Raw genomic sequence first — 11257 nt, 5'->3', positions numbered from 1 at the left:
CTCAAGGCTAGCACTCTACCACTTGAGCCACAGCACCACTTCCGGCTTTTTTCTTTTTGCTTTTGTGGTGCTGAGGAATCGAACCCAGGGCCTCAGGCATGCACGGCAAGCGCTCTACCACTGAGCTAACTTCCCAGCCCTCAAAACTGTTTTTTGTACATTTTATTTCTTAGGCCATTGTTCTGGAAAGAAATTGCTTGGACTTATAGCCTAAAACTTTCAAAGAATTAAGCCTAAAAGTGTAAAAACAGCAACGTGAGGTGAATAAAATGGCCTGAGGATGTCTTGACGCATAGAAACTCCAGATGATCACATTTTAGCTAATGCAGAAGGATTAACATATACCAGTGGGATCACAAAGAGCAGATTTTAAGATTTTTTGGTCAGTTGTGGGGCTTGAACTCAGGGCCTGGGCGCTGTCCCTGCGCTTTTTCACTCAGGGCTGTCACTCTACCACTTTGAGCCACGGTGCCACTTCCAGGGCACAGATTTAAAATAAAATAAGATAAAATAAAAAGTTGTTGTCAGCAATCTCAGACAGGATGGAGGGGATAGGAAGGAAATGATGATTTGACAGCCAAAGGGGAGAGTAGTCAGGCAAACAGGAGCTCACATCCAGAATGGCAAAAAGCAGTGAAAATTAAGGACTTTACTTTCTTCACCATCCTCTCATATTTTCTTCTCAAGTCTCTGCCATGTCTGGTGGTACACACCCGTAACTGTCCCCCTTGGCAGGAGGATCACGGGTTCTAGGCTAGACCAGGCTGTGTTACTCTCTGAACTTGCTGTTAACCTCCTTCCTCTCCTTTCTCTCCTTTCCAACCAAATGTCTTGAAGGTGATGCAGACTCCGTGCTGCTCACGTCTGACTGCCATTCTCTAGCGCTGACCTCCTCCCTGGCCCACCACCTGAGCACCACAGTCGGCAGCCCCACGACCCCTTCTCCCAGGTCTCTAAGTGTGAGTGCTCCACAGCCTCCAGCCCACCGCCCTTCCCTCTTCCCCTGATGTGGCCGGTGCGGGCGGAGGTGGGGACTCCTGGAAAAAGGCTTGGGCTGAGGAAGGAAAGCCCAGAGGCAGGAGTCACAGTGGAGGCAGCTGCAGGTCCTACTGCCGGCACAGATGGGCCCTGCCTGCCTCTGAAGGAACTCTCCTCCATCCGTGTCCACTAGCCACCGCCTCCCCCCACCCAAGTCATTCTCTTTCTGGGATGGCCAGAAAGGAGATCATCTCTGGAAAGCACCCCCACACTGGCCATTTGGAGGGACTCTCTTTCCCCAAAAAGTGAGAGGGGAGCATGGTGCCTCTCAGGCAGCCCCGAGCCAGTCCCTCCGGAAGGAAGGCTAGAACGCTGGAACCCACACCAAGGTCAAGGGCAGCGACCCTCCCCAGGCCACCTCTCAGCCCCACCCCACAGCCCTTTCAGTGACCCATGTACCAGCAGGGAGTCCCCTAAATGTCCCTGGACACTCACACTGCAAAAGAATTGCTTTGGGGTTTTCCCCATCTTTTTTCCTGTCCCCAGAAACACCTATGTGAGGAAGGAACCCCGGTCTCTATGTGCTACGTGACAAAACTGAGACAGATTCACCCAAGGTCATGCAGCTCGCTGGCACATGCGAAACAGCTGAGACCCATTGTCCGAGGGTGACACGCCAATGCTCCCTCCAAACCAACCCGTCCTTCACTAGAGGAACCATTTCTGAAATACAGAGCCAGCCGAGCTCTACCTCTGGTCAGGAGAAGTCCCAGCGAGAGAGATAATAAACAAGCACTCACTTCCCACCATCATATGCGCAGCATAAATGAGTTTCCATATCTCAGTATTAAAGTCAAGAGAGGAAAGTGGTACCCGCAGGAGCAAAGCAAGAATGATACTGAAGAAGCACAGCAAATGCAATAAATCCAGACGCTAAGATTGCTCTGTGGTCTCCATAGCAGTTACACTGCTGCTGATAACCTTACAAAAGTTCTTGTGGAACTTGTTAAATCATAAAATCATCTCCTGATTCTAGATCGTAAAACAATGTCTCTTTCACGTTACTATTACCTTGGGAAACTGCACATAACTGCACCTCTCTTTAAGATATTTTTCTTCTATCAAACTGAGAGCCATTTTCTTCCACGCACCAATATTTTTACATATTTGTAGAAAATACATCCCTTCCATAAATATTAAACACACTGCAATATGGAGGCTAAGAGCTCAGACCTCCTCTACTAACTATTCCAAAAGTCAGCCAGTGAATGTACACAAGCACTCATAACTAAATTTCTAAAGATAGTTTGTACTACAAAGTAAGTTAAGAACATAATGTCCACTTATTGAGTGAGATTCATTAATATTCATGTCTATTGATCTGCACCATCCTAAAAGGATTTTATTGAACAGACAACTTCTAAACATAAGGTTACATGGAGTATAAGCTCATTCTTTCATTCATTTAACTAATAGTTAGGGAATAACACAAACATGCATAGGCATGCAGGAGGCCAAATAAATAAACTTGTGCTCTATGATAGAGAAAATATGTGTATTCGTGGAAGTTAAATTACTTGTATAACATTAAGCAAGCAAAGAACCAGTGGATCACACCTGTAAAGCTACCTGAGTGGCAAAAGACCAGAGGATCATGGTTCAAAGCTAGCTTGGGTAAACGAAAAGAAAGAATTTATGACACTACAGTGTAAAAGTCTAAATAACAAATATCTAGTCTTTGGGGGCCACTTGGTCTCAACCACAGCTATGCAGTTCTGTTGTTATAATCAGAGGCAGGCACCAAGATAGGTAGCCAAGCAAACACGGAGTTTGCTTGGGACTCCTGTTTTAACAGCTAGCTAGTTACTCCATTCCATGAACCATAACGTGAGTTGCTTTCATCTGCTACCTATAGTTCATTCAAAATTCTTTAGTTGAGATTTCATTTTCTCCAGCTGGAAAACTATGAATCCCCCTCAAAGTGTTTCATTTCTATGACTCTTCCCTTAGGGTATAATCTGCCAAATGTCAAATGTTTTCAGTAAGACAAAGAGCAATTTACAGCTTCAGCTGAACAATATTTCTTAGATTTCCATCTAATAGAACTATAAATTACCAAAGAGTACACACAAATATTTTTAAATCAAAGATAAATCCAGGTGCTGGTGGCTCAAACCTGTAATCCTTGCTACTCAAGAGGTTAAGATCTGAGCACTATAGTTTGAAGCCAGCCCGGGCAGGAAAGTAGTAAGACTCTTATCTCCAATTAACCACCAAAAAAGCTAAAAGTGGAGCTGTGGCTCAAGTGGTGGAGCACTAGCCTTGAGCAAAAAAGCTCAGCGACAGCACTTAGGCCCCGAGTTCAAGCCCCAGGATCAATATTAAAAAATTCATTTTACATATATGCTCTGGGAAGGTATTCATAGACATTCTTAGATTTTATTCTTCAAATTTTAGACTGTAATAGGAACATATTCATTAAAATGTATTATAACTGCATTTCCTCCAATTTCACTGATACCAGTCTTTCTGGTAATAATGCAAATTTATAGTGAAAATTTAATAAACTCATTGAAGAAGGTAGTAGATCAGAAATATATCCTGTTGGAAAACATCATGTATACTCACATAAGCGTCCTACAGAAGTATTAGGAGTGTGTCTTCTTCATGAGAGACAATAATCTATGTTACCTTTCATCAAAGCCCAGCTTACAGAAGAGATTCCAGCCCACTCAAAATCAAGCATGACGCATTTGGTAACCAAATAGTTCACCAAGTGGGAAATATGTTTTGATAGGCCAAAGGTACAACCCAGCTAGGAGCTCAAAAACACAAGGGGAAGTGTCACTGTTGCTGGGCTGTGACCCACGGACATCTCCCTAAGAGAGATGTTGGGAAGAGTTCCATCCACAGAGAGGAGGACGGTAAAATGTGCATCCTGACATCTGAAGGAGAAATGGCACACTGGATTTTAGAGCTGAGTTCAGGGTTACAGCAGTATCTATACTTCTTGTCAGCATTTGGAAATGGAAAACAGAACTTCTGCAAGACGAGACACATGGATCTCAAGATCCATTCACAGGCAAGAGTAGCTAGTCATGAAGGAAACTAGCCAAGGTAAAGAAATAATGAAGGGGGCTGGGAAGGTGGCTCAGTGGTAGAGCACTTGCCTTGCATGCCTGAGGCCCTGGGTTCCATTCCACAGCACCACATAAGCAAAAAGAAAAAAGCCAGAAGTGGCGCTGTGACTCAAGTGGTAGAGTGCTAGCCTTGAGCTGAAGAGCTGAGGGACAGTGCCCAGGCCCAGACTTCAAGCCCCACGACCAACAACAACAACAAAACAAGGTATGAAATAGGTGTGTGACTCAGTAAAGAATATGCCCAGGGGCTGGGAAGGTGGCTTAGTGGTAGAGCACTTGCCTTGCATGCATGAGGCCCTGGGTTCGATTCCTCAGCACCACATAAGCAAAAAGAAAAAAGCCAGAAGTGGCGCTGTGACTCAAGTGGTAGAGCGCTAGCCTTGAGCTGAAGAGCTGAGGGACAGTGCCCAGGCCCAGAGTTCAGGCCCCACGACCGGACCCAAAAAAAAAAAAAAATGAAGGGAAAGAGGAGAAGAAAGGGGAAAACAAGGAAGCAGGCAATACCAGCAAATGCCAAAGAAAAGGCCACAGTCACACTCCCAACTGTTATCCTCATTTAGCTTAAAAATGTGACAAAGAGACAGATACAAGTTAACTGAATTGCTATATGACACCACCCAGGACTCACTAGAAAGCTGATTTAGCTCTGGATGGCATAGCAAGAACTCTGCCCCCTGCAGCAAAAGCAGGTGGAGTCTCTGAGCTAGCAAAGATGAGAGGCGGCGGATAAACTGACTGTCACGGGAACAAGGAGAGGTGGCAGGCCCACGTCTTGTGGACACTTCTACTTGGCTGTAGACACTGGACTTCATGTTTTCAGATATGATGGGGGTAAACACCAGTAACGTGGGAAGCAGCAAATGGCAGGCCCAAGTCCCCTGGTCCCACTGGCCCAGGCTCTCCCAGCCTGGCTCACCTGTCTGGGATGTGCGAGTGTTCACTGTCTGCCTACTGTGCCAGCCCTCAAGTAGTGTGCAACCCGGTACTACCTGTTCACTATATAGTCACTAGCATGATGTGTCAGAGCAACTGCGAATTGATGAAGAGAAAGATGAAAGAAGTGAAGGGAGAAGTCTCATGGCTTTCATGCATCACCCGTTCACCATCCATCTCATGCAGAATTCAGTCTTTCGGGCATCCCCAGAGTTTCCATGGTCAGAGCCACCCAGGGGCTCTTCCTAGGAAAGGGCACGGCCACCCACCGTCGAGGAAGCCGCCAGAGCAGTTCAACAAAGAGGCTTCTGTTCGTTCCTTGCCGAGCTGTCACTGACCTCCGGGCCCTCTTCCCATGATCCAGCATCCGCTAACCAATACCCACAAACCATGACTGAGGGCCTGGCAAACTGGGCAGCGCACTCTGGGGCACTGCAGCCCTGAGGATAAAAGGCTCCCTTCAAAGGCCATGGCCTCGCCCTCTTCATCCTGTAGGGAGAGGAGGCGTGAGTTTGATAATGGACATGAAAATACCTAAATAGCCCTGCAAGAGCTGGGGCAGCCAGGCAATACAGGAGTCAGAAAGCAGCACGCAACTGTCTGCCCAGTAGAGAAGGAAGGGATCGTTCAGGCTGGACAGGAGAGGCGGCAGACAGACAATCACCGCAACAAAGAGTAAGTACCATGATCCGATCCACTCCTTATCATGTACATTTCCATTGGCTGCAGAAATTCTACTCAGCTAATAATGTCTAAAGAGGCAATGGGGAAAATGGAATTCAAGCCAGGCAAATTTTGAGGCAAGAGGAAGATAAGAAAAGGCATGGGAAAGCAGACATTTTATAGACATTTAATGAAAGAACCAATAAAATCATCACAGAGTATGCAATCCATACAGACAGAGTCACATGCTGTGCCCAGGGGACTCTGCCTCATGCTCTGCACCATGAGAAATAAGGTTGTAGGTAGAGGGGAGGATCGGATGGTTGGAGGTATGTAGGGCCTCTTCCCATGGGATGTTAGGGAAACAGAGTTTCTGGAAGAGAGGGCAAAACAATCTAAGACCTTGGGCAGGATGCAAAATGAAAAACAACGGCTCTGTGTCCTACAATTTAGAAATAATTCACACATTGGGGAAAATTTTTAAAGGAAAACTATTTCCTATCATTTTCTTTTTAAAATAAATCCATGTATATCACTCACCATAAAAGCAACATACAATGCCTTCTACATAATAGTGGAAGGAACTGGTCCCCAAAGACCTTTTCTTTGTATAAATGATGCTACTACAATTGATGCTTCAATAAAGATGAATATTTATGAAATGTAAAATGACTTGGGTTAACTTATTCCAATTTCACCTTCTAAATTTAGATTTTTAAATCATGCCAAAATGTAGATTTTGATTACAAAAGCAAGTTGAACAGAAAAGAAAATGTGCTTGACAAGAAAAAATGAGAGCAAAATTTTAAAACGACTCAGAATAGGATGACAAAAGATGGTTCTTTTAAAAGGTGGTCAATTAGACTAAACACAGAAGAGACTATCTTCAGTGTGGAGCTGTTGACTTCAACACAGAATTAAACACAGAAGAATTAAAAGTTACAAAGTATGACGTAAAGCCACCCTCATCTTACCACACACACCCAGCCCAAACATTACTCTATTAGCTACCCTTTCAAAATTGCTTTGTGCAGGCATATTTTTATCTCCCTACTTGCTCACAAACTCTCTGTGCTCTTCTGACCTTGTCTGTTCCCTAAACTCTACCCTGGCACACTCTCCATATAGAATAGCCCCACATCCTCTTTACAGCTGCATAGTTCATTGTGAAGATGGATCACCATTTACTTAACTACCCCCACTGACGGGCATTTGGGTTGCGTCCAACCTTTGGCTATTGCCCACCAAGCTGCAGTGAATAACCTGGTACCGTCATCATTTGGCATGTGTGCAAAGTGCATCTGAAGGGCAAATTCCCAGAAACTGAATTTCTGAGTCCAAAGGTATATGCATTGAAATCTATAACAGATACTGCCAAGCTGCCTTCCAGGGGAGTGCAGCCGGCTGACACTAGAAGAGTTCACCATCAAAGAGTGTACCATCAAAGTTCTGGATTTTTGCCAACCTAAAAAATGAAAAAGAGTATTTGCATTCTCCTCACTGGAAGTGAAACAGAACATCTTTTTATATCAATCAAATGTTCCTTCTTTTCTGTAAACTGTATTCAAAACCTTTTCTTGTGTTTCTAATGGATACTGGCTTTGTCCTTACTAGCTTCTAGAAGCTTCTTGGATATTAGAGATTGGTCCTCCTGTGGTATGTGATGCACCTGTGTACTCCAAGCTGTCTTGACTCTGCTTAGGTGATTTTTTTTTTTTGCCACATACACAAAACAATCAAAAAGCTTTAATTTTGATGTGATCTAATTTATCAATCTTTCACATTGTCTAATTTCTCCAGTTATTGATACAAGGGCTTTTCTTACATGAAGTTTCTAAAAGAATTCTCCTTTTTTTTGGTTTTTTTAGGGGGGTCCAGTTGTGGGGCCTGAACTCTGGGCCTGGGCGCTGTCCCTCAGCTCTTCAGTTCAAGGCTAGCGCTCTACCACTTGAGCCACAGCGCCACTTCTGGCTTTTTTCTTTTTGCTTATGTGGTGTGAGGAATGGAACCCAGGGCCTCAGGCACGCAAGGCAAGCGCTCTACCACTGAGCCACCTTCCTAGCCCCCAAGAATTCTCCTTTTCAATACTTAGTTGTTTCATTTTTACATTTAACTAAATGAACGACGTTATAGCTGTCTGGAAGTGAGCTGCCCCCATGCCTAGCCAGCCCAGCTACCTATCAGGTACGCAAGGGTGGGTAAGATGCCAAAGGCTCTGGCCTCTGTGACTTCATCCAGAAATGGGGATCATCGCAGTTACCACCTCTCGGGGTACTGTGAATACTAAACATATTAATAAATAGCATGACAGTGTCCGTCACACAGTACACTCAGTGAGTGTGAGAGATTATTATCATTAAATGTCTGGAAATTAAGATAATAAAGAACCTTTGTCGGGCTGGGAAGGTGGCTCAGTGGTAGAGTGTTTGCCTTGCATGCATGAGGCCCTGGGTTCGATTCCTTAGCACTAAGTAGAAAAAGCCCAAAGTGGTGCTGTGGCTCAAGTGGTAGAGCGCCAGCCTTGAGCTGAAGAGCGCAGGGACAGTGCCCAGGCCCAGAGTTCAAGCCCCATAACTGACCAAAAAAAAAAAAAAAGCACCTTTGTCCCCATATGATCTTGCAACTGTCCCAACACAAATTACCTAATATTCCATCTTGTCCGCACCGATCTGAGATTATTACCTTTGCCATTTACTATATTCCTGTATGTATTTAAGAATTTCTAATCTTTCTTTCCTTCTTTTGTAATTTCTAATTGTCTTATCTTGTCTGGTCACACTGGTTAGCACCTACAATTCAATGTAAAATAGTAACTAATTACCAAGGCTAATCTATTTTTTGATTCATTGTGAGGGGGAATAATAAAAGTTTGAAGCTGGGTGCCCAGTAGCTCATACCTATAACCCTCACTGCTCAGGAAGGTGAGATCTGAGGATCACAGTTCAAAACCATGAGAAAGTCCATGAGAATCTTATCTCCAATGAACCACCAGAAAACTGGAAGTGGCACTGTGGCTCAAGTGGTAGAGTGCCAGCCTTGAACACAAAGAGCTCAGGAACAGAGCCGAGGCCTAGAGTAGAAGCCCCACAATTTACCCTCCCCCCCAAAAAATCACAAATTTCAGAGACCACACATGTTGCTTGTCCTCCTCTAGCTTTGCTTTAGGTAACACCTCTGATGTGTGGGTTACATGTGTAGCTGTGAATAAGAAAAAGGTCATACCCTTTTCCAAGTGCCTCTACCTTTTCTTACCGCAAACCCTCAAAATGGCCTCCTTGTAAAACTCGACATTTTTCTTTTTATCTGTAAGCAGTTGTACAAAGGGGTTTAAGCCAACAAGTCGGTTTATGAGTACAGTGCACCTTGATCGATGTCACCCCTCCCATCCCTCTCACCTCTCCCATCCCCCACCCCTGTAGTTGCCGTGGTTCCATTTTCACACATGGACACTTAGAACTCCTGAAGGGTAAGAAGGATGGAAGAATTTTTGGGAAATTCTCCAACACAGGATTCTTTGGCATGGAGCCATAGGTAAAAGGTTAAACGCCACTTTGTGTTCCAATACCTCCGTGGTGGTAGCTTACAAACTAGAGCAGTCATCAGAATTATCTGGAGGGCTTTTTTTTTTTTTTTTGTCGGTCATGGGGCTTGAACTCTGGGCCTGGGCGCTGTCCCTGCGCTCTTCAGCTCAAGGCTAGAGCTCTACCACTTAAGGCACAGCACCACTTCCGGTTTTCTAGTGGTTTATTGGAGATAGGAGTCTCATGGATTTTCCTGCCCAGGCTGGCTTTGAACTGCGATCCTCAGATCTCAGGCTCTTGAGTAGCTAGGATTACAGGCGAGAACCACCGGCGCCCGGCATGGAAAGCTTGTTTTAAAGACAGATTGTCCAAGTTCCTCTGATTCAGCAGCCAGGCATGAGATGCCACCACCACCACCTTTAATGTGAGGGGCAAGTCCACTTTGTAAGATACTGCAGCAAGGTAATTTAGGCTAAGAATCTCTCATTGGAAATGACTGGAATATTAGCATACACATTATAAGATAGTGAGTGCACTATCCCAAGTCTAAACATGAAACTCAACCCCTTCCAACGTCCCTTTGCCTGTGTCCCAGTGCATGATGTCGAGTTTGGAATTTCCTCCCTCTGATATAAAGAGGTGCTCAAAAAGCGTTTAGATTTTGGAGCATTTCAGAGTTCAGACTTAGGGATTCTCAACTTGTGCTGCTCAAAATATGGTCCCGGCATGAACATAAAAGGAGAACTGTTTAGGAGGGGACATGGGGGTGACGATAAAGAACGAATATGGGGGATGAAGAGGCTCAAGGGACTGTATGTGTATGTGTATTGCATGTGTATATGTATTGCATGTGTATGTATATGCATATGCATACACTCAAAACATAAGGAAACACATCAGAGGTTGAATGTGTAAGGGGGGGATGGGAAGATGGTGGAGGAGGTGAATTCATTTAAAGAGCACTGTGTGAGTATGGTAATACATGTATGACCCACCCTCATATTACAAATGTATGTTAATTCAAAATAAAGTCCTACATTATAAGTGCATGTTAATTCATGGTACTGGTAGCGATGGACCTGTACCCCCCCCATCCCCAACAGAAACTGAGAAAAAGCTTTTTGCAAACTTTGTAGCAGGTTAAATGCATCCAGGTCTATCATCATTTTCCTAAAATTTCCTCCTTACTGTATCCAAAGTATCAGTGTGACAATAACCACAACGTTTTGGAAAGTGTGAAAACATTGCTCTAAAATGACCAATTAGCTCAAGGATCAGCCGGGACAGGGGCTGAGCCATCGCGGGCAAGTGGGGGGGGGCGTAAAGGGGGGGGTGAAGAGGCCAGCAGTCCTGGGGGTAACGAGAAGCTGGGAACCATTCTTGCAGCCAGAACACTGGCATAAAAACTTCAAAAGTGAAGTCTGCACACTAGGTCTCAGCGGCCTCCAGGCCAAGAAGGACATCGAGGCAGGGCATCCTGCCGAGAAGGCGACCCCCCCCCATCTCTCACCCTGCCCAAGCCCAGGAGCTGCACTCCACGCCAGCTAGACTCATCTGCCAGACTCTTCCAGAGAGCTTGATTTCCTCCTAAGGAGCGGAAAAGCTGAACAAAGAGAAGAGTGCCAGCGGGAACGCAGGCCCGCAGCCCCAGCCTCAGCTACGTGGGCACGCGCACCCCGCCAAATCCCAACTGCTGGGGCTCCTGCGCGTCAGTGCGCCTGCGCAGAACGCCAGCCCTGACCGCCCACCCTCCCATCCCCGCCCCCCCCACACCCTCCCGGCTCTGCGGCTTCAGTGCGCCTGCGCAGACCGCGGACCGCCAGCTCCGACCCTCCCGGAGCCGGGCGCGGTGGGCTCCGGGCTGCTGCGCATGCGCCCGCTCCTCACCAGCTACCGCGATCGGCTGCTTCCGGCCCGGCAAGGCCTCCTGGGGGCCGACCACGACCCTCGAGGCGGAGTCGCCCATTCTGGGGACCGGGAAGAGGCGGAGGAGGTGGCGAGCCTTCCTTGTGGCCGAGAGCA

General features: G+C 45.9%; 1 protein-coding gene across 1 annotated transcript in view; it reads right to left on the bottom strand.

Moving 5' to 3' along the window:
* Msra (methionine sulfoxide reductase A) overlaps window positions 1–11251 on the bottom strand; it is a 254975-nt gene extending 243724 nt beyond the window's left edge. Inside the window, exon 1 of the mRNA XM_013024254.1 lies at window positions 11123–11251. Coding sequence (XP_012879708.1) covers window positions 11123–11201 — 79 coding nt within the window. The 5' untranslated portion in view covers window positions 11202–11251. The remainder of the gene's footprint in view (window positions 1–11122) is intronic.
* Window positions 11252–11257: the final 6 nt, after the last annotated feature.

This window comes from Dipodomys ordii, unplaced genomic scaffold (genome assembly GCF_000151885.1).
Source record: "Dipodomys ordii isolate 6190 unplaced genomic scaffold, Dord_2.0 Scaffold74, whole genome shotgun sequence".
NCBI lineage: Eukaryota > Metazoa > Chordata > Mammalia > Rodentia > Heteromyidae > Dipodomys > Dipodomys ordii.
Note: the sequence above shows the minus strand (reverse complement) of the source record. Positions and strands in the feature narration are given on the sequence as shown.